Source organism: Mastigoproctus giganteus, chromosome 1, assembly GCF_048544385.1.
Source record: "Mastigoproctus giganteus isolate SK-2022 chromosome 1, ASM4854438v1, whole genome shotgun sequence".
In the NCBI taxonomy this organism is placed as follows: domain Eukaryota; kingdom Metazoa; phylum Arthropoda; class Arachnida; order Uropygi; family Thelyphonidae; genus Mastigoproctus; species Mastigoproctus giganteus.
The window spans coordinates 213,777,148-213,801,170 of NC_143575.1; the positions used below are offsets into that span (position 1 = coordinate 213,777,148).

The 24,023-nt window shown below is 40.2% G+C and overlaps 1 protein-coding gene across 1 annotated transcript in view; it reads right to left on the bottom strand.

The window, feature by feature from the left end:
• Cngl (Cyclic nucleotide-gated ion channel-like) overlaps nucleotides 1-24,023 on the bottom strand; it is a gene marked incomplete at its 5' end in the record, with an annotated part of 316,907 nt that overhangs the window by 24,929 nt on the left and 267,955 nt on the right. Inside the window, one exon of the mRNA XM_090368676.1 lies at nucleotides 8,911-9,015. Coding sequence (XP_090224802.1) covers nucleotides 8,911-9,015 — 105 coding nt within the window. The remainder of the gene's footprint in view (nucleotides 1-8,910; nucleotides 9,016-24,023) is intronic.

The window sequence follows — 24,023 nt, forward strand, 5'->3', positions numbered from 1 at the left end:
ATCCTTTGCTCTTCCGCTTGCATCGTTTCTGCTGTTCGGCCATTATGTTCTGACTCTCTAAGTGGGCTGATTTCTTCTTGGTTATGCAGCTGGTTAGGATCTTGTACATCGTTGGGAGTCAAGTGATTGGCCTGTATTTCGCCGGGTTTCTTGTATCTTCGTCTTTAGGCTTCAGATATGTGACTCCTTCGGTGAGCAACTTCGGGACTGTCTCCGGGTGCCTTATCATTCGAGTGAACTGCTCTGCTAGAGTGTGTGTGTGTGTGTGTGTGTGTGTGTGTGTGTGTGTGTGTGTGTGTGTGTGTGTGTGTGTGTGTGTGTGTGTGTGTGTGTGTGTGTGTGTGTGCAGGTGAGCTTCTTGTACCAGTAGTTGTGGATGTTATGAATTCCTGGGGTTCGCCAGTTGTGGGTGTTCTTGATCGACTGTTTTACTCCTTCTTCTTCTCGAATCTCCAACTTTCGCATCTCTTATATGTTTTTGGTTTTCTTCCGTTCCACTTCCATCCATGGTGCTCTGCTGTTATGTCTTACTTCACTGCTCCAGATATTTCCCCAGAACTCCTCGATCGCCTTCTTCTCGGGTGGTCCGTTTCCTGCTTTCTCATCTTCACCCAGTTTCCTGTAGAAGGCTCTTTGGTCCTCATCGAAGATTCGGTTGTTTATTTTCCTCTGGGAGCTCTCTTTGTATTGGTGTCGTCTCTTGCTGAGTGCGAGGTGGTTCTGCTTCAGTGTGTCCAAGTATTATCCTATTCTCTGATTTCTAGTCTCATTTTTGCTGTGAACACTGTCTCTCTTGAGGATGCTCTTCACCTTTCCAATCAATTTCTTACTTCTATTACCCTGTTGGTACTGGGTCAACTGACCTATCTTGACTCTTAATTCTTCTGTCTTCTGCTGAAGTCTTCTTTCCCAAGCTGGCGGTTCCTTCTCTTTTCGGTTCTTCTGCTGCTGGTCTCTCGTTTCTTTTCCATTAATCCTAGTTGCTACTATGGCAGCACAGTATACGGCTGTGTGGATAGTCTCCAGCGTTGCACCATTGTTGTCAAGGTAATGTGGCATTATTTGCCGATTGAGGTGGTCTGTTACTTTCCACAGGATCTTATTTGGCCTCTGCTTAGATATCACGTGGGTTCTTGTGGGGTCCATTCCTTCGAATTCTCTTAAAGCCTTCTTCCACTCGTCTTCTATTCTGGATATCATGACTTCGTCTCTTTCCACTTCAGCTACTCTAGGTTGTATTTCATATTGCTGTTTCTCCTCTGATTTCATGGTATGCTGTTCCTCCTCTGGTTTTATATTCTTTGTACTTTGGAGTTTACCGCTGACATCTTGTTTGATTTTTCCTAAGATTTTTTTTTTTTATGTGAACCCAAAACACGAGAGGTATTAGAACCTATAGTACTTAGTACCGAGCTTGGGCTTGGAGGTTGAGAAGACGAAAGAAGATATTTGTTGACATTGGACTTGAATTTCTGTAGATTGTAATTTTCAGGAAATACGTATAAAGGAAGTTGTTTCAGAAAACGGCAGTTGAATGAATAAATGAGGAAGATGAAAAGTTGGTTCTGTCAGTTTGAACTTGGAAAGCAAAATGATGTTGACTGGTTGCAGCACGTGTTCGGACTGTTTTGAAAGAGAGAGTGGGAATTATAGAAGCCAATTCAGAAGAACAGTGCCCATGGAAGTATCTGTAGAAGAGGCATGCAGCAGAAACAGTGCGTCCAAGAGAAAGCGAGTGGAGAGACTCTGTTACAGATGAATCATTAATTAACTTAACTGCCCTCTTCTGAATGGAATCTAGAAGCCTGAGAGAGGTTTTGGGGGCACCACCCCAGATGTGGGAACAATATTCCATGGCTGGGCGGATTTGCGATTTATACAGAGTGAGCAGCTGTTTGGAAGAAAAGTAACGCCGAGAGCGAAAGAGAAAACCAAGTTTTTTAGATGCAGAGGAAGCAATATTTGTAATGTGCTTGTGCCAAGAGAGATTAGAAGTCAGGGTAATCCCCAAAAGAGATATATCATTTTGCCTAGGAATTGGAGTGTCACTAAACATAAGTATAGGAGCAGAAGAATCCTTTTTGCGAGATATAAGACAAGACTGAGTTTTAGAAGGGTTGAAATCAACTAAGTTGTCTTTGCCCCACTGGAGAATTACCTGAAGATCGGCATTTAAGGAATTGGTAGCAGATTTTCGAGAAGTTGAAGCTGATTGAGCAGGACAAGGTTTCTCAAACTGGAAAGTGGAATGCAATATGCTATCATCGGCAAAACTATGGATAGGATTTCCAGTGAATGGAAGAAGGTCATTGATATACAAGAGGAAAAGAGTGGGGGAAAGAACTGAACCTTGGGGGACACCGGCATTAGTGGAGAAGTTAGAAGACAGAGAGCCATCTACCATCACCCTCAGTGAGCGATCAGAGAGAAAACTGGATAACCAATTACTAAAAACAGTTGGCAAACCATAAGATGGAAGCTTGTTTAGAAGACCTTTATGCCAAACACGATCAAAAGCCTTTGAGATGTCAAGAGCAACTACTTGTGTTTCACGGAACCTTTCAATTGAATTAGTACATAAATGGGCAACATAAGCCAGAATATCACCAGTGGATCGACACTGACGGAATCCATACTGGCGATCATTGATCAGACGGAAGGTTTCTAGGTAGTTTAAGAGTTGGCGGTTAATTGATTTCTCCATTACTTTAGAAAGAGTAGAAGTAATTGCAATGGGACGATAATTGGATGGGAGGGATTTGTCACCCTTTTTAGGAACTGGCTGGATATGAGCAAATTTCCAAGCAGAAGGAAAAACACCTTTGGAATAAGAAAGTGAGAAAAGGCGGCAAAGAATAGGAGTAAGTTCAGGAGTACAGGTTTTGAGAACAGGTGGAGAAATACCATCAGGACCTGGAGCTTTCTTAGCATCAAGATTCATCAAATTCCTTCTCATATATCCTTTTGACGGAAGACAACATGAGGCATTGAATGGAGCGTGTTGGGAATGGTGGGAGGTGTTTTACCAAGATCATTAATACATGAGCTGGAAGAAAAATGGGATGCTAGCAGGTCAGTTTTATCCTTGGCTGAAGTGACAACAGAACCATCTGGTTTGGACAGAGGTGGGAGCAGAGATGGGCAAACGTTGCGGCCAATAGCTTTGGCAAGAGACCAGAATGCTCGGCTACCATTATGCCAAGAAGCAAGGTTTCTACTCTTAGCCTTTCAAACTCTAGTTTGGACTGATTAATAACTGCTTTACAATTGTTGCGAGCTTTGGTGTTGGCAGAAAATGAAACTGAAGAATTAGAAACAAGCCAATTACGATATGCGACATTGTTCTCTTGGACAGCCTTAGCACATTTATTGGAAAACCAAGGTTTAGATAAAGGACGGGATTTTAAAGTGGAGTGTGGGATAAAGGATTCCATTCCTGTAAGAATAATTTCACTGACACGACTGAGCAAACGTTGACATCTGAAGTTTTGAAACAGTAATCCGAACAAGGAAAAGAAGAAAAGAAGTCTCGCAGGTCGTCCCGTTTTGCATTCTTGTAATGGCAAACAACACGAGGTTGGGAATAGCCATGAGATAAAGGTTCGATTGGAGAAGAGACAATCACCAAGTTGTGATCTGAAGTGCCTAAACGACCTCTCACTTCGACTGTGTACTTGGAAGGGTTGTTTGTGAGAAAAAGATCAAGCGTATTGGCTGTATGATTAGGATTGTCCGGTATTCTTGTAGGTGAATGAACAATCTGTGCTAGGTCATTAGTAATTGCAAAAGCCTCAGCATCTCGACCTGCTGGGTCGGTGTGACTAGAAAATGGAATCCAGCTGGAGTTGTGAACATTTAAATCACCAAGGAAAATTACCTCAATGTTAGGAAAGTTGGACTGGAGAAAGTCAAGTTGCAAAGAGAGGAAATCAAAGAGCTCCAAGTGATTAGAGGAGTTGGGAGAACGGTAGAGACAACAGATGAATTTGACACAATGAGGTAGAGAGATTTTAAGCCAGAGAAGATCAAAGAGAGGAGATTCCAAATTGCCAAGTCTCTGACAGGGAATATCAGAACGGACATGTGCACAAGTACCACATTTGAGGCGATAGGAATCATACAGGGAATAATTTGAGCATCTCAGATGAGCAGTAGTTGAATCAACCGATAACTGAGATTCTGTTAGAAAAAGTACATGGGGTTTGGCAGACTGCATGTGGAAATGGACATCGTTGAGATTAGAATTGAGACCACGTATATTTGTGAAATGAATTAAGAAGTCCTTCGGAGGTTTAGATCTTTTCGCAGATAAGCTTGCTCTATTAGTTTGACAATTCATGGTGTATTCAATAGTAAGAAAAAGTGGATGGGACATGCTGTATGAAGTAATGAAATTTTTGGATATGGCGTACATGTGGTAAGAATATACCCAGATCCTTGACATAGCGTGGCCTCGACAATGCTCCCCACATACACACTACTCGGACTCGCTCCAGTGCGAGTAGTGTGTATTACTCGGACTGGAGTACTCTACTACCTCTAGTAGGAGAGGTAGTAGAAGATGGCAGGAGCTATTAGGCTCTTCGTGAAGATGGTCCTTCTTTGGTCTGCTAATCGCTGCTAATATCCGGATATTCGGTGACCTGAATATCCGCGTATCATTCCAGCCACTTGGTATGTAGTCGCCACCTGTACATTGTCATATCGGTGTCTAGCCTGGTTATTTCCTAGTATGATCGTTTGATGTATGTATTCATTTCAATGCTCCACTTCATGCGTTGGCGTTTTCTTCCTTCCTGGGTGGTCACTAGCGCAGTTGCGCAGGAAGCACTTCCAGTTGGTGGGGTTGGATGGTCTTGCCCTTCTCTTGTGGTAGCCTTACGGGGGGTGTGCCACTTGCTCCACTGTCTTGCTCGGGAGACAGTCTTCAACTTTTCGAACCGACCCCTCTGCCTAAGGCCTGAACGCGAGTAACTTTATCCTGAGCCACACTCAATGCAGTATGAATAATATTTCTGTGCGACATCATGCATCTATGGAGGTGGACTTGGTTAGCTTAGGCTTATATCCAGTGGTTTCTTTTTTATTTAGTTCTCGCGACCTTGGGGAAGGTAAGTCTAATGGGGTAACTTTCGCGAGGTTTTTTTTATCATCATTTTTAAAATATTATTATTATATTGGTCTCCCAGCATAACAGAGCCGCTGTTCGCTTCCATCAAGGCGGGATTCTAACCCGGGTCCATCAGGCTGGTAGTCCAGTGTCTTAACCACTGGGCCATCGCGACCAGCATTATTATTATTATTATTGAGTTCAAAGGAACTGCAGTATATAAAACAGACTCCTTTATTGTGAATAATTGTAGTTACTTGAAATCTGGTACTAAGGGAAAATTAAGACATCAGGTATGCTTTTTGAGGAATCACAAATTTTCACTTTACCTTTACATTTTTTTAAATAATCCAAATGTTCAAGCTCTTTTAATTGATAAAAAACAGTTTTTTCTGGTAGCTCTAAATATCAGGCCATTAAGAAAAAATTGGTTTAACTTCTTACAATATATAAATGCAATGAAAGAATATATCTCATGTATAGTATTAACAGAGGCTAATATAAAAAGTCATGAAACTGCTAATTATAACATACAAGGTTATGACAAGGTCTATAAGTTGAGAAGGGGTGGAGGAATACTAATATACTACAGAACATGCTATAAGGCAATACAAGCTTACCACTTGACTCAGTCTTGTGTTAAATTATTAGGAGAAGATCCACAAAACACATTCATGATTTGTGCTATCTATAGACCACCAGCAGATTCTATAAACAGCTTTCTAATATAATTAGATAATATAATTCTGCAATGGGATGACATACAAGCAGATAAGACCATACTAGTAGGAGACTTCGACATCAATTTACTAACCGATGAAACAGAAAATGTAACACTCAGATACTCTGCAATCTTAAACAATTATGGATTTGAATATACATCTGGAATAACTAGGCAACAAAGGATGGTGGGTGATACAACAGTAAGCTCATGATTAGATCACATTATAACAAATATAAAGTTGAAGTATGCAAATTCCTACATACTATTAAATCAACTTTCAGATCACAGAACGTGCATACTAATAATAGATATGCACTCAAAACAACATCCATGTGAAGATATAAAATTAACAAATGTTGCGAAGAAAAATTATTTATCAACAGGTAAACTGAAACAGAACATGGAAAACTTGTTACTACAAGAGCAAATATCCTACACAACAAATGTAAATGACTTTTCAAATAAGATAGTACGAATGATAAACAATTCAAGGTTAAATACGGAGAGAAAAGTAAATCACTCAGATTGCAACATAAATCCTAGGAGTAACAGGATTAAGCATAAGACACCTTGGATGAAAAAAAGAAATAGAACAATTAATGGTACAAAGAGATAAATACTTAAGGCAGTATAGAAATTGTCCATCAAAGATTGAACATTATCATAATTATAAAACACTAAGAAATAAATTGACAGGTATGATTAGAAAACAAACAAATACTTATTAAAATCAACTTTTTATGGATAAGCAGATAACTCAAAAGGAAAAATGGAACATTAAAAATAACCTACTAAGTACAAGGGGAAAAAAAAAAAAAAGGGGAAATCAAATTAAAACATTATTAGAACAGATCTCTGGTTCAAACAAGCAATATGAGGCTGCAAATAGATTTGCCAAAGCTGTATTAGATCTCAGTAGATACAACATACACTATTGCCAAGACTCCTTTGATCAAAAAGATAGTCCTCCCCAGATAGTGAACTCTTGTGTAATCTTAGCTCCACAGTACACGGAAATTCTTAAGATCATAGAACAGTTAAAGAACAAGAAAAATTACGGACTGGACTGTATTACAGTAACCGAAATAAAGAGAAATAAAGAGAAAGTAAAGAGAAATAAAGAACAGTTCACTGTTCTCTTGGTGGAGCTTATAGCACGAACGTTAGAATCGGGAAATTATCCTACAAATCTACTTTCCTTTAAAATACTCCTTATATATAAAAAGGGACAACCTGATGACTTTTGTAATTATAGACCAATTACAATTCAATCGGTTATAAATAAAATAATAGAAAATTATATATTTTCCCATATAAGCAAATATTTACATCAGTATGGACTGTTAAACAACTCTCTATTCTCATATTAGAAGGGCAAGAGCACACAGACATTATTAGAAAGTTTAGTAGACTCTTTTAACTTACATTTTTGGAATGCCTTTCTGCATTTGTGGCATTAACCAACTCTGTAACATGCAAAAACAGACAATTCTTGTTACTGTTAGTTCTGCAAAGACGAAGATGGTCCTGCTGTTTGTTTTCCTGCTGACATTTCTGTAAATACTTAAACTTAGGAATGTCCTTTGCACACTCAGTTAACATATAGGGTTTGTCACACCTTCATATTCGCAAATTGTCCCGATGAATTGCCGCCTCATTACTGAAGACCAACTTGTTCAACCGTGTCATCGTTAACGTCTTTGAGGAACTCCGAACAATCATACTGTTTCATTTTGTCATATCGGGTGCAGATTGTGTAGCAACTGGGTTCAGTTGCTGCACGATCTGCACCCGATATGCGCGAATGACTTGCCATAGAGTGTTTTTGATATGTTATGTTAAGTTGCAGACTAGTATACAGCACCTTCTGCAGACTGAGTAAAAATGATTGCCTAACGTTTTATGTTTTCATCAACTCTTTATTCATTAATTAATGCCCCCAAGTGTCAATATTTGGGAGTTATTGTCCCCCCCCCCAAGATTATTCCAAACACATGTTGCATGTTATGCTTCTGCATTATCTGTAAACAGAACAATTTCCATATAGTGTTATATCCCCTCCCCTTGCCTCTATGGGCACAACAATCGTTCACAAAATGCTTGTGCCAACGAAGAATCAATAGTTTATTTAGTGGATCGCTTCCGTACTTACGACGAAACTGTCTTTGCTGTCACGACAGATTCGTTTCATGAAACGCATCACACATAACGCCTTGTCTGGCTCTGCAGCCATTTCACATTACTAAGGGATATAGCTCTCCCTAGCGACAGGCTCGAAACTTGAAGCTTGAACGCGCTCTGCGAAAAAAGATTAATAGTATTAGAAAAGGCTAAAAGATTCAAGAACGCCAGACTCCTGCCACATCAGTAGTAGTAATAATAGCAACGTCAATAGCAATAAAAAAGTAAATAAATAACTTGTCCCCAAAACAAAATCCATCCTTGTCATAACGTTTTCGTTTCCAGACGGTACCGATCCAGCTTCTCCTTAAATTTCGCCATCCTCTCAACCTCGACTACTCAGGGAGTCATTTTATTTCAATGGTCCACAACACGCTGACCAAACGTAAACTTCCTGAGGTCCAGTCTGTTAATTTTCCCCAGTAATTTATATTTATGCCCACTGTTGGTGTTCGCATTTATATAATGGGCAGCGTGTGAAATATATGAATTTTAATATAAGTAAATTACAATAGACGAGTAATTTATTTAACATTAGTGATACAGATATTTAAAATTGAACTCCTTCCCTACTCAAATAAAAAGGTTAAAAATAATTTATTTATACATTTTCATTTTACATCAATATAAATTACTTGATATTAGGGCCGCCCGAGAACCAACTCATCAACCCACCCGAGAACCATCAATCTGCCCATGTGACCGTTAATTGCGTGTGTTCTCTGGTCGATTTGCTGGACGAAAAAATCCGGTGGGGGGGGGGGAGGAACCTTACTGTCCACGTACGAGATCGACTAACTCCCTATAAGCGATTTAAACAAGCTCTGCACCCGAATTTACCTCTTTTATAAGCCTTTTAAAATATACAAACTTCTGTAATATCGGTTCAACTTACCTGAGAATATAAGATGCTCTTTAGTTTCCTGATCGAATTATCCCTCTGTCGTAACTGCTCTTCCAGCTCATTTATCCTGCCTTTCAGCTCTCTCTGTTGTTCTACCTGCACAAACAAAACGATACTGAGAGACAAACCAAAATAAGTATATACGTTTGATAACCTGCCCTATCCATTATTCTAGACAATAATCTTTAGAGTTGAGAGAACAAGAGTTGATAACTGAACTGTATAAGTGTATTTTTCGTTTCCATTAATAAAATTCGTTTAAGTGGACTTCAATTTAGTCAAAATGTACAAACTGTAACTAGAAATTCCGAATAGTAATAAGTTTGGTGTGCTTAACTGCAAAAGATATAGCTCCTATTATGCAGGGAAGATTCTTCATCGAGTATTTTGGGAGTGATCTCGTAGTTTGTATCTCTATCAGTAGAGATTAGTTTTCAATCCTACGATTTTCATCTTTCAAATCTATTTACTGGTATTTGAATATTGTATTTTGATGGTTCACATTTTATCTCTAGTACAGGCCGTTAAAGTTGATAAAAAATCGATATACTTATTTAAAACACAGCTTAGCTACAGCTTTCTTCTTTTCCTGCAGCACTTCGCAACCTTGTTAATTAATTAATTAATTAATTTTCCTTCACATTGTCAGGTACTGCGGGCATAAGTGATATGTCAGCAAGTCACCCGAGCGACAATGTAAACTAAGTAAGGCATTTTTATTTTTATTCTCGTACGACACTCCGAATTAAATTGTTCATTTTTTAGTGACCCCTTAATCCAAGCATTAACAAGTTACAAAATTCTCCTTAAGTAATTCCTGCAAATATTTTGAGGAAATCTAGGCAAACATGAGTAGCAAATTGCACAAGTGTGTCTAAGAATCAACATGATTAATTTTTAATACGTGAAATGGGAAACATTTCATACCAGATATGTTCATGTTACAAAGTTCAGGTCTATAACTGTTAAAACTATTAAATATAAATTCACACGCTGTTTACAGATACTTTCTAAATGCGCAAAGACTATATAAAATATCGTTCACGTTGTGTTTCTTTTGTCATAGTTCCTCGCGTTTTCACTGCATCTGAAAAAAGGTTTGATAAATCTCAAAATTACTAAGTCAGACGCTTTTTTAAGTAGAAACGTGATTTGAGAGAGAGAGAGAGAGAGAGAGAGAGAGAGAGAGTAAACGTGTAGAAAGTGCCTTTACAAGTGGATTTGAGTCAGTGGTATCCAACGTGCTGGGCTCGACAAAACCAGTTTTAGCTGAGGAATATAAACATCCTACTACTTTAAATATTCGATTTATTTAAATTAATTCATACAAATCTTTACATGCAGGCATATTTGTAGAAATAAAATCATGTAATATTTTAATATTAAACCACGATATCACAATAATAAACTGCAATATCATATTTCAGGTTAAATACGATAAAGTATACATTTTAACATATTTTAATCATAATATTCGGTTGCAGCCACTTAAACTCTCGAGATTTCACATTACCCACAATTCTCTGTCATATCGCGAAAAAAATGCTTCCCAAATTCTCATCCTCAACAACACAGATTTCTACATATGAATATATTTCTTCAGTTAACTTGCAATCTCTTGGCTAAAGAATATCACAAATATCGTTTCCTCTACATCAAAGGTTCCTAAAATGTGGGGTACGTCCCCTGGTGGACGCACTTGGTGTTTACGGGGGCGCAAGGCATAAAAGTTTGGGAGCTCTACATCAAAATACTATGCCTGTGTCTTTCGCTTTTGACTTTACTTTTCTTCTGAACATCTGCTTTCTGCAAATCTGGCCTACCATCGAATACTGTTCCACATCGCTACTGCTATTGCCATATTATTGTTAATACTGTAGTAGAGAATTTCGAAAGGCGGCTCAAGGTCATCCACTAGCTATTGCGCGACACATTCAAGCTACAATTCCAGCCACTCATCGATAAAGTGTTCGTCTAAGAAACGCAATAGTTACATAAGCAGTCGGCACCACAAATTATGTGGGTGAAAGGTATTAGGAATGAGAGAAAAAAAAAAGCAGCTAACCAGTGACTTTCAACTGCCTATAGAACTTCTCTGCACTATAGTAACTCGGAATAAAGAGGATGGCAGAAAGGTGAGTTTTTTAGCTATTTTTTTAAAACAAAATACGGAAGTTAATCCAAAGCAGTTTCATTTAACTGCTTCGAGATCAACACGAGTGTTCTGTAAAAATTATCACGTGATCAATAAGAAAGACTAGAGAACAGGAAAACGCTTTGTTGTCCTGCCATGTAAAACGAAATACTAATTACAGTAAATGGATTGCTTTATGGGGGTTTTTTTTTTTCAAATTATTATTTATTAATTGTTATAATCCGTGTTGCAACCGATAAATTTGAGCCCTCATGCGCATCAGCGTGCGACAGCAGTAGGACCTGAAAAGTTAGAAGATCCTGACTGTTGGTATGGCAAAAGTATATCTGTTAAAGTTCGAAATCTTGGAGCTCAGAATTTGTGGTTATGCCCATGGTTATTGTTTTTGAATCGTTTACCAACAAACCGATGTGCAATGATTTCGTACAGAAGTCCCAAACCTCAAGTGAAACTATTACAGTCTGATTGACAAAGAACTATCAGACCAGCAGTCCGAGATTGCTAATGGAAAAAATACAGCGACTCAGACTTATGTGAAGTGGCTTTCTTCTTCCAAAAGGTGGGGATAACATACTACTCCCTTCTAGTGGAGTCTTTTACGTCGTCAGAAGTTTCATAATAGAAAAATTCTACTTCCATCGGAATCGTTATTAATCCCATCTTGTTCAGTTATTTGCATCTTACGAGTTGATATTTGCAGAACTGTTGCCTATGCGAGAAGAAACAACACTACACCCATTCGACTTAAAATTGTGTACTCACTGACTTCAATCATCCTCGCCGAAGAAAGTTAGCTGGATCGAGCTTTGTTTAAAAGGGGAACATTTCTCTTCCGTCCTCTTGGCAAAGACCACTTCGCTTTTAACAACTAAAATTTACTCACGTATCTATCGTTACTGCTCACATAAATAAAGAAATAAAGCAATACAAAAACAAAAAACATCTGAATCAGACAATTCACAAACTTTAATTAACAGGATCTTCAAGCATGCATGCACAGTTTTTTTAACCGACATAAACGGAACAGGAAGTGCGTCGTGTGAAGGAAAATATTGATTAAAAAGGAATAAAAAAAGAATTGTACACGGTACATATGTATACTGTATACAACAGGTCCACCATGATACACTGGTATGCCTATTAAAGTACGCGGTGTGAGTTAATGCCAAGGCAGCTAAGGCCACGAAGTATAACTGGAAGAAAACTGAGTTTCCAAGAGATAAAACTATGCAGTTCTTGACCGAGAACGGGGTTGTTTAAGTGCTTGCCAGCGTCAGGTCGCATGTTTGTGTGCTCCCAGTTTAGTTACTATGTTCTAGTATCAGCTTCACCAAACTGATCCATATTTGACATCTACGGAATCCGGGAAGTGTAAGCTATACGTCAATCCTTTCTACTTAATTATCTGCTGACGAGGCTACTAGAGACGGTCGTTTTCAAAGCCGCTAAGTGGATTTTTGTTAATTATTGATTTGAAATTATTGTTTTTCTAAAACTTTTGATTTAAATTTAGTAGTATAACATTATTTTGTGATTTTCTGATTAATTTGGTGTATTTATTCTTTACTCGGCCTTGTAATTGCATAAAAGTATCGGTAAAGGTTTCCACGTGTTTCAACTCCGCTAACCGTTCGTAATTTTCCCGCCTTTGTGATACGATATACCGTACTAGATAGCGTTAGTTGAACTTCGTTAGCAGTTAAATTGTACGTTTAAATAAATACATATAACGACTTAGATTACAAACGTAATATAATTAATTTTATTTAACATAATTAATTATACATATAACCACTTAGGTTACGTAACATAAATAATTAGTAAAAACAAATAATTAATACATAACTTGATACGAAAGTTATATAAAGAGATTTCGCAGATAACACTCGTTACTGAAACGTAAATATTTCGTAGATAACACTCGTTACTGAAACGTAAATATTCCGTAGATAACACTCGTTACAGAAACATAAATATAGCGTTATAACTGTGTTTGGATACAAGTTTAGGATTTAATTTTGTACAGAAATTGAAATTTTATTGAAAGTAAATCTAAATCATGACTCAAACCAGAGCAGCAAAGCAAAGGGCTCAAGCTAATGGGAATGCTGTGGCCCAGGGGAGAACTGAGGGGGGCAGTTGTCCTCTGAATCACAGCCTTGTAAGATGCACTATTTGCTTGATGTTTGCGGAGCAGTCAAGTATGGGACATGATACTGCCATGGGGGATGTCTTTGTGTGTGTGCGATGCAAGGAGTGTAAGGAGATAAGGCGACAACTCAGCGTTGTTATGGGCCTATATGAGAGCTTGAAGGATAGGGTGGATGCCCTCGAAGGATTACAAGTGAGGGGCCCATCAAGCTCTCAGCTGCCCACACCAATGCCAGAGCTTGCACTTGGTCATCGCGGAACACAGCGGCAACCCCCAGGCAGAATGCGCTGGTCCCAAAGGAACTAGTAGTTGTTGGTGACTCTATTGTCAGGGAAACGGGAAACATGCTTTGTAAAAAGGATAGGTGGAATAGGACCAGGGTATGTCTGCCAGGGGAAAAAGTTGATGACGTTGTAGAGCGGATATCATCTTTTAAGGGCACAAAAGGTGATATAGTTGTACACGTTGGCACTAATGACATTAAGAGTAGGAGACCGGCGGAATTACTTGACAAGTACAGGTCACTGATGAAAAAAAGCCGTGAATTAGGGTTGAAATTGAAAGTGTCTGCAATTCTTCCCAGACACGATAGGAGGGAGTATATGATGAGAGCCCTGTCAATCAATTCGGCCCTGGAAAGATTGTGCAGGGCTCAAGGGGTAGAATTTTTTTCAGCCTGGTCTGTACTTGTTAACAGGAGAGACTGCTTCTACAGGGATGGGATACACTTAAATAGAAAGGGTGCAAGAATGTTTGCTGATGCTATAGAGGCAATGTTAGGTGGGTCGGAAAACTGCTAGATTGGGGGGATACAAGGACTAATAGATTAACAGTAGCCACTGGCAGAGGTGAAAGTGATTCTTGCACTGCTTCTATTGGAATGAGCCGCAGCCTGGAAAATAAGATGCAGGATATTTCAGAGACTGCTGGGAATCATTGGGGTACAAGTAAACACATGGGTTGTGTTAGGGTAGCTAAGAAAAAGAACAGGTGCATGTATACTTGTGTGTACACCAATGCTAGGAGTTTAGTAAATAAATTTGATGAATTTGAGGTATTGCTCAAAACATCAAAGGCAGATATTGTGGGGATTTCAGAGACGTGGTGTCACACAGATATAAGAAATGCAGAACTGGAATTTGGGGAGTACAATGTGTACAGAAAGGATAGACAGGATAGGAAGGGAGGAGGGGTTATGCTATTAATTAAGAAACACATAAAATCCAAGGAAGTGAAGCCAGTCGACATCGCTGGACAGTGCAGTGTCGAGTCAGTTTGGTGTGACATAAGCATTGGGAGATCAAAATTGAGAGTAGGAGTGTGCTATAGGCCTAATGACTCTGATGAGTATAATAAGAAACTGTTCGGAGAAATAGAGTGGGCCAGTAAATCAGAGAGTCTTATAATGGGGGATTTTAATTTCCCAGATATTGACTGGAATTTGGGGGCTGGTCACTCACACAGTAGCAAGGCTTTTGTGGATTTATTGGATGATTGTTTTCTACATCAGCATGTTTGGGAGGCAACTAGAGGGAGTAATACTCTTGATTTGATTATCAGTAGTGATTCTTCATGCATTAAGAATCTGCAGATAAATGAACCACTTGGTGGCAGTGATCACAGTGTGCTGAAGTGGGAGTTACTCAAAGAGGTAACTACCATTAGGGGTAAAGGGAAGGGGTATTGCTTTCGTAAAGGCGACGACAATGGACTGAGACAGTATTTAAATTCTATACAGTGGGATCAACTGATGATATTGCCAACAGCAAATTCAAAATGGGAAGCATTCAAAGAACTTATCGTGGAAGCTACTAGGCTTTACATACCAACTAAGAAATATTGTTCAAGGTTTAGGCCTAAATGGTTGTCAGATGAACTAATGAGGCATATGGCAGAGAAGAAAAATGCATGGGATACATACAAATTAACACGTGACACGGATGCCTATGATAGATACAAGTTGATCTGTAACCAAGTTACAAAGGAGGTTAGGCAGGCGAAGGCAGATTACGAGAGATCCTTGGCAAGGGATGCGAAGAAAAACAGCAAAGAGTTCTTTACTTATGTAAACTCTAGAAGGAAGGGGATGAATCAGATTGGTCCACTTGAGATCGATGGGTCAACTGTTGATGACCCTGCTCGGGTAGCTAACAAACTAAATGAATATTTTGCATCGACATTCACACATGAGGAGTTATTCAGCGAGGGGAATGCCAGAGGTGTATTCAACTCTAGCAGTAAGCTAGAGAATCTTGTAATAACTGAGAGCAAAGTGGAGGAGAAATTGTTGAAGATAAACACAAGAAAGGCACCTGGGGTGGATGGGATCTATCCAGTTATATTAAAGGAGGCAGCAAAGGAGGTAAGCAAACCCTTAGCCATAATTATGAGAGCTTCCTTGGACTCAGGGGAGGTACCCATTGACTGGAGATGTGCAAATGTGACCCCAATTCACAAAGGGGGATCAAAGGCTGACACAAGTAATTATAGACCTGTGAGTTTAACTTCTGTTCCCGGAAAATTAATGGAGGCACTGGTGAAAGAAGCACTGCAGGATCATCTAGACAAGACTTCAGTTATAGCTAGGACACAGCATGGTTTTGTTAAGGGGAAGTCTTGCCTGACCAATTTGATTGGATACTATGATGCAGTCACAAAAGAACTGGATGCAGGGAATAACTTTGATATTATATACTTGGATCTTAGAAAGGCTTTTGATACTGTTGCACATGGAAGACTGCTGCACAAATTGGAGCAGTGTGGCATTGGAGGCAAGTTGCTGCTATGGATAAAGGGGTGGTTGAGGGGGAGAAGACAGAGAGTGGTAATCAATGGACACTGCTCATCGTGGACTAATGTTATTAGTGGAGTCCCTCAGGGTTCAGTATTGGGGCCTTTATTGTTTTCTGTATTTATAAATGATATTGATGATGGTATATCAGGCTTAATGTCCAAGTTTGCAGATGATACGAAGGTTGGCAGGGTTGTCAAGGACACTACTGACACTATGCTGCTGCAACAGGATTTGGAAAGGTTGAGCAGATGGGCTTCGAGGTGGCAAATGAAGTTTAACATTGACAAATGTAAAGTACTACATATGGGAAACAGCAACCCCAGAGCAACGTATCAACTCTGTGGTACTACACTGACAGTGGTAGAGAATGAAAGGGACCTGGGGGTGGTGGTGCAGGCAGATATGAAGTTCTCTGAGCAGTGCAGACGAGCTGCAAGAGTAGCTCATGGTGTATTGTCAATGATATATAGGAATTTTTCTAGCAGGGATAAGGAGGTGATTATTCCCTTGTATAAGGCAATGGTCAGACCACACCTAGAGTACTGTATACAGGCCTGGAGGCCTCATTTCAGGAAGGATGTAGAGCTGCTGGAACGAGTACAGAGAAGGGCAACTAGATTGGTGAATGGGACAAAGGGGTTCTCTTACGAAGAAAGGCTTAAGTTTTGCAAATTACAGTGTCTGGAAACTAGGCACCAGCGGGGTGATCTGATAGAGGTGTACAAAGCCTTGAATGGTTTGAGCATGCTCAATGCTGATGGGATTCTTCCTCTAGCTCAGAAAAATCACCTGAGAGGGCATAAATTCAAATTGAGGAAAGACAGATGTAGGATAGATGTGCGGAAATTTGCCTTTAGCCAGCGGGTGGTTGGTGGGTGGAACAGACTTCCATCCCTTGTCGTGGAAGTTGATAGCCTAAATAAGTTTAAGGCTCAGCTGGACAGGTATTTCGAACGAACAGAGGGGTGAAGTGGAAGTGGTTATTTTTATTTATTTATGTTACTTTTTTTTTTTTTTTTTTTTTTTGGCTGATGCTGCATAAGCTTGCTTTCTTGCATCAAATGCCTCTACTAATGCTAATGCTAATGCTAATGCTAATTCCACAAGTAACAGGTACAGTGCAATTTCAATTTTAAAATTAATATTAGACGGCCGATAATGTTACTGCTGATTGCCAGAATTCTGGAACAATAGGCTTCCAAGGTTAAAAGTGCTAGTATAGACCCTGCAGTTGAGATAATCCAATCAATTCCCTTAGGAATTTTCCCCCAAGTCCAAGTATAGATCTACCCTACAAGTATCCTTAGGGCTTGTAAACAATTGTCTGGAAATTTCCATTTGGCCGAACAATGAAGAAATCTAAATCTTCTACCTGCCCACGAAAGGAATGTGCACAATTAAAACGTCTAAGTGACAGGCCAATACGTGCCTCCGGTGTTCAGCCAACTAAATGTAGCTCTAGGGTTTCTAGGAATAACTCCCCGACCAGCACTTTCAGATTTCCGTACAGGAAAACCACAATGAAGAAAACACTTGGAAAAGCAAAGAATACGCGAGATAATATTACAATTATTGGACACCCTGATTCTTCGGACGGCATACCTGAACCGAGGACGCCCGGAGCAGTAACCCACACAGAAGACCATAAACCACGATCTGTTGCGATCTTTGAACCCGGTAGCAAAAACAGAGATAAAAAAAGAAAAAATTCAGATTTTCATGTCACTTGTATTAGCGAGATAAATAATTTTAAAAAATATATATCGGCCAATGGGAAAAAACTAGAAAACTGGGTACAACGTCTCGAGAAAATTGAGGATTTAATATTACACAGAGAAGGGCATGAAACAAAGGGCATTGAGATGATACTTGAAGGCATTAACAGAATAGCCGATACTCTTGAAACATACCCAAGAACCCCGAATAGCTCAAGAAAAGAAAAGGAAGCCATACTCAAAAGGGAAGTGGGTACTCAAACATCAGATCCTGTCTCTTCCGCGCCCAGTGAGACTGTACCGCAGCAACCTCAGGTGCCGATTAATAATAATAATAATAAACCTGCTTTTGAGGTCTCTAGTCCCCTTGAAGAAATGCTGAGGAATTCTGACTATTTAGAATTTATCAAAAAAATCACACAAAGAAAAACTCCAGACTCCTTATTAAGAGGAGACAGATCCTCTCAGCTAAACAGACCGAATCAGACTACACACCAGTTACCAGCTGCACAAGGAGTAATAACGCATCAGAACACCAAAAGACCAACTAAAGCGGCCGTCAGAGGTTCAGAACTGAACTACAAAAATTCCAAACAGCCCAAATCGAGCTATCTGCAGCAAAACATACAACAGCATTACTTCCGACCAACAATGGACAGTAATTCAACAAATACAACTGATGGTCACAACATGCCGTTTGAAAATAGTTCTAAGAAGACAGTTGAACCAAGAGCATGGAGAATGAAATCAACACCTATCAACAGTAACGTTACTTCCAAGCAAGACAAGACCTTCTTCACCCAAGCAGCTCATAATCGTGATGCAGTTATTGGCTCTAATCCGAACACATTGGGTATCAAAACAGTGCAGCGTAGAGGAAGGAGGGCAAGGCCTACCAGCATTTTTATAAGTCGACTATGCCCGGAAACAACAGTAGAACAAATCGAAAACCTTCTGAAGCAGCTCAACATACCCGGTACCCCCATAAAGGTCCATACCAGGCATCCATCCTATTCCTCTTTCCGGATTAAGATCAAAAGTCCCAATATAGAAAGATATCTAAACACAGATATGTGGCCCGCAGGTCTCTTGGTAATGCCATCGTTTGGCAATCATAATGAACAGCCAGCGGTACAAGCGATCCCGAGACCAAGGACGGACAGTGTGCCTCTCTCTGCATAGCTAGGCAGCGAACCAGACTGCCCCTTCCAACTTACAATCATGCAGATCAATGCACAACACTCTAGATGCGTTGCTGATGAGATCAGGCTCATTGCAACAGAAAATTTATTTGATATAATATGCATTCAGGAACCTTATTTCTCCAAGCACATTTATGGGCAATCTTCCAAAGTTATGGGATATCCCATGACTACAAGAATCATCCAGTCCTCTGCAACAAATCCTAAATCTGCCATCGTCATATTCAACAACAAGCTGGATATCACTGTTATCTCTGGCTTATGTAATCAAAATTCCACCTGTATTTTAGTCTCTACATCAACTTTCTCGTTCTACTTACTGTCACTATATTGTCCACCTTCAGCAGATATTAATTTATCACAAAGATATCTAGAACAGGTGTTTGCTATTTTAAATCCCACATATTTAATAATTACAACTGATTCAAACGCAAAATCTTTCTTATGGTTCAGCAGTGTCTTGGACAACAGAGGTAGGATTTTGGAGGAATTTTTATTCACCTACAATTTAAATCTGCACAACTTACCCAACCAACCGCATACCTTCTCAAACGTCCACGGAGAATCAAACATTGATTTAACCATTTCAACGTCCGCCATGTCGTCGAGGATCTCTGATTGGACCATACATACTGACTACACAAACAGTGACCACCGAGCAATCACTTTTAAGGTATCTCTCCTTTCAAATTCTACAGGTCCCCCTCCTTCTCCTCCTCCAAAAGATCTCAGAAGATTTTCTATCAAAACCATCAAATGGCCTTTATTTATGTCTTCAATTCACCAGGATTTTAACGTTGACACTCGCCGGTCTTTGAACCAGTTCAATTCCTCAGAATATGCATTCTATGTACAGGCTGCCTTACTTCGTGCTACAGAACGCTCCGCTAAGAAGAAAATTAGCAAGCATACTACAGTTCCATGGTGGACAGCTGAACTTTCCACTCTGCGCAAAAAAGTACACAAAGCACGCAGAGACTTTCAACGGAGAAGGTACTGGCCTGAACCAGAAATCACCAGACTAAAAAATATCTATAAAGGCCAGCGGAATGAATACGTAAATACAATTGCAAAACAAAAACTTGCCTCCTGGCAACACTTAGTTCACTCCACAGGAAATTCTGATCCCTGGGGTCTATTATATAAAATTAGCAAAAACAAGTATCACTCTCATGAAGTGTACAACACTGTAGTGAACAACAACACAGAAACCACTAACTGGAATGATTCAGTTAACGCCATCCTGGATCGCTTGCTTCCCCTGGACGATCTCACCACAGAAACTCCAGAACAAATATCTATCAGGAATAGTAACTCAACCTACCACTCCTCATATGCAACAGATCTCTTCACTCTTCCCGAGCTAAAGCTGGCCCTAAGCAAAATAAATATCCATAAATGTCCGGGTTTAGATCTTGTGGAAAATGCTGTAATTATCAAATTTGCTGAAATCTTTCCAGAAATACTTCTATGTACAACAAATGTCTTACTGAGGGGATATTTCCAAATCTCTGGAAGGTAGCTCTGATCAAAATTATTCACAAGCCGGACAAAAATAAATCTGATCCCAAAGCATACAGACCCATCTCTCTTTTGGCAAACCTTGGCAAACTATTTGAAAGACTGTTAGCACCCAGAGTAGCAGATTTAATTGAAGGCCAAAACTTAATGTCTCCATCCCAATTTGGCTTCAAGAAGGGAAAATCCTGTGAAGATGCCTTGGTCTCTTTAGTTAACCACATATCAGCTTCGAGGGCAAAATATGAAATGGCCATATTCATTGACTTCGAGGGAGCTTTCGATTCCCTCTGGTGGGAGAGCGCTCTCAATCGTCTTACCAAAGCCAAGTGCTCTCAGCAACTATTCCAAGTTATTAGAAGCTACTTCCAAAATAGACTCATCCAAGTAATCTCAAAACAGCAATCTCTCTCAAGGACCATCTCAAGAGGATGCCCCCAGGGATCAGTTCTGGGGCCCCTCTTCTGGAACATAGTTCTGGACAGCTGGCTCACGCAAAAACCTGACAATATCTCTGCCTTCGCCTACGCCGATGATTTGGTTCTTCTAATTCCAGGTCGATCACGTCTGCAACTAGAACAATCAGCCAATATAACTCTTTCTCAGCTAATCAAGTGGTCAAGTATACATAAACTGCGAATATCTGCCACAAAAACAAAACTGATGATTTTTAAAGGCAAGTTAGATTATAGAAGACCTCCAAATGTAAAGATAGACGGAAAGCAAATCCCTTTTGTACCTGAATTAAAACATCTTGGCGTAATTTTAGACGACAGGTTAACCTTCTCCTCTCATATTAATCACCTCGCCTCGAAGATTAAGAAATTCACTGCAGCAGTTATCCGAATTTCCAAATCGGACTGGGGACTAAACAGGAAGACTCTCTTACTATATTATACAGCAGTATTCGTACCAATAACAACATATGCTTCGGGAGTCTGGTTCCATAGAGCCGTTAATGTTAAACTCCGTTCCAAGCTCATCTCCATTCAACGGATTATGCTGCTTGCCATGCTCCGGGCCTGCAGGACAGTGTCCTCTGCTGCTCTGCAGGTCCTTGCTGGAGTCTTACCACTAGACCTGCATGTAATTTTCAAAGGACTATGCTATCGTCTAAAGCACGGAGTTCCCGGCGAGATTCTCGGCATCTCATGCAACTTAACTGCTAACATCAAAGACGAGAAACGGAGAATCTGGAATGAACTTATCAGTGTGTGGCAATCACGATGGGATTCCAGTACTACTGGTCAAGTCACCCACTCTTTTGTTCCTGCAGTTACCTTCCCTCTCAACAAGAGCGTCCGCCAATGGTTTTCTCCTAGCCTAACAACATCGTATATACTTACTGGGCACGGCTCCATCAACTCCAAACTATTTAAATTTGCCTTGTCTGACACCAATCTCTGCTTGTGTGGTGCTGAGGAAACCTGGACGCACATAGTGTGCATAGTGTGCATAGTGTTAGGGTCAGGCGCCACCTGTGATTTCTCACATCTGCGCCATATGTACACTGTGAAGAATACAGAACTACTGTAAATGCCAGAAAAGTGTTGTCTGTTGTATATGACATATTGCGTTAGGTTCTGTTGGGTGTCCTGGCATTTGGCCGCAGGGCCCCTGGTGGGACCTCACGTTGCCCGCACACACCGCTAGGAGGTAGCCAGGCTGCCCATTATTCTCTGGCTGGTCTCCGCCAGGGTCGCCTGAGCGTCCTGGACGAAGACCAAGTTAAACAAAAAAAAAAAAAAAGAGAAAGAGAAGAGAAGAGAAGGCCTGGGGAACAAGAGGAAGGGGGGTCTGAATGTGAGGAACAAGCTAAAGTGGACAGATAGAGAAGGCAGTCCACCCGAGTAAGGAGAAATAGGGGATGGGTAGAGGGATCAAAAGAGTCACAGGGGCAGGCGCCACTGTGCGAGTGCCAAAGGCCAAGCACTCTCTGGGAGTCAGCTTTTCAAGGAGTGCCAACCATGATGATGCCAGCATAGTATTTTAATCTTCAGTCTTACTCTTTTATCAGTTGGGAAAATGCTATCCGACCCCAGTTTGTGTTTGCACTTGAAGGTCGTTGCTCTGAGCAGCTCTAAGTTCAGCAAACTTTCCCCGTCTGATGGTAAAGACAGCTTGTGCGTAACTCGTTAAGGCTTTGTATGTTGTTTCATTCTGAAGCAGGTATGTTTCATGGTTACGAGGGTTCTCCTGGATTTCAGTAAAAAATTTGAGCCTACAATCATCGTAAGCAGGGCACTCATACATGACATGCCCCCATGACTCCTCTTCGCCACAGTGGCAGAATGGGTTGCTTTCAATTCCCATTGCTGTCAATTTTTGTTGAAAGGGCCCATGTCCTGTGATCAGGAATGTAACTTGCAGACCAGGTGAAAACCAGGAAGGAGACTTTGGGAAAGTCATGTCAATGGATGGGAGAAATCTTCTGGTAATTTCTCCTTTGGGCGTGGTTTCCCATGAATGCTGCCAAATTCCTTGAAGGTGTGTGAAGATACGTTTTCTTTCTTGTTTCAGGTCATTGGTAAGCTGCAGTTGAAGATTTAACAACTGTGTCGGAATTCCCTTCTTTAATCGATGGTAAAGTCCCCTTTTAATCACCTCAAGATAGAGTGGCAAGCATCCAGTAATAACCTGTAGGGCAGGGGTGCTGACAGTGCGACATGCCCTGCAGATAGATAACATCATGAATCTTTGTATTGAGTCAAGTTTACGCTTGTTCTTTTCCAGGATAGCCTTTGTACACCAAACTGAGGCTCCATAACACACAATTGGGAGAAACGCCGCTTTATAGATGAGAGACAAAGCTTTATGCTTCAAACCCCAGTCCGCTCTGCTGACTCTTCTTATCATAGCCGTATACTTTCGGATTTTTGTGGATAAGTACTTCAGATGAGAGTGAAAGGTAAGACCGGTGTCAATGTAGATTCCCAGGTATTTGACTTCTGTGTAGAGACGTATAGGGATGTTATTTAACTTCATTGTTGGAGGCCTGCGTATTTGTAGCTTTCCTTTGAGGAGAATCGATTTTGTTTTCTCACCAGAAATTGAGAGGTTGTGGAGTGCTGCCCAGTTTTGGAGCTTTTCTAGAGCTGTATTTGCTTTTGCTTCCAGTGCCGCTCTTGTGTCACCTTGCACCACCAGAACAAGATCATCAGCGAAGGCTAACGCACATTCTGTATCGCTGCAACCTGTACCACGATGACAGAAATACATTACAAGCTGCTGTCAGCAACTTCTCTGAAGGAAATGAAGTGGCGCTGACTGAAAATTCTCAATCGTTCTCAGCTCTACAACAGTTCTGCTCTGCTGTTTTCACTAAAAGAAAGCAACTCTTCTCAAGTTTATCAACATATCAACAACAAGGAACCAACCCAACACCTGCAATGTCTATAGCCTCTTGAAACTGATATCGCCTGCCATCTATTCTCTTTTTTTTTTTTTTTTTTTTTTATTAGCTGGTACCCCAGTTTGGGCAGCTGTGGATACAGGATTAGCTAACACCCATTGGTATATAGCACTACCTTCAGTGGGTGCGGTTTTCGTTCTTCCTAGGATAGGAAAA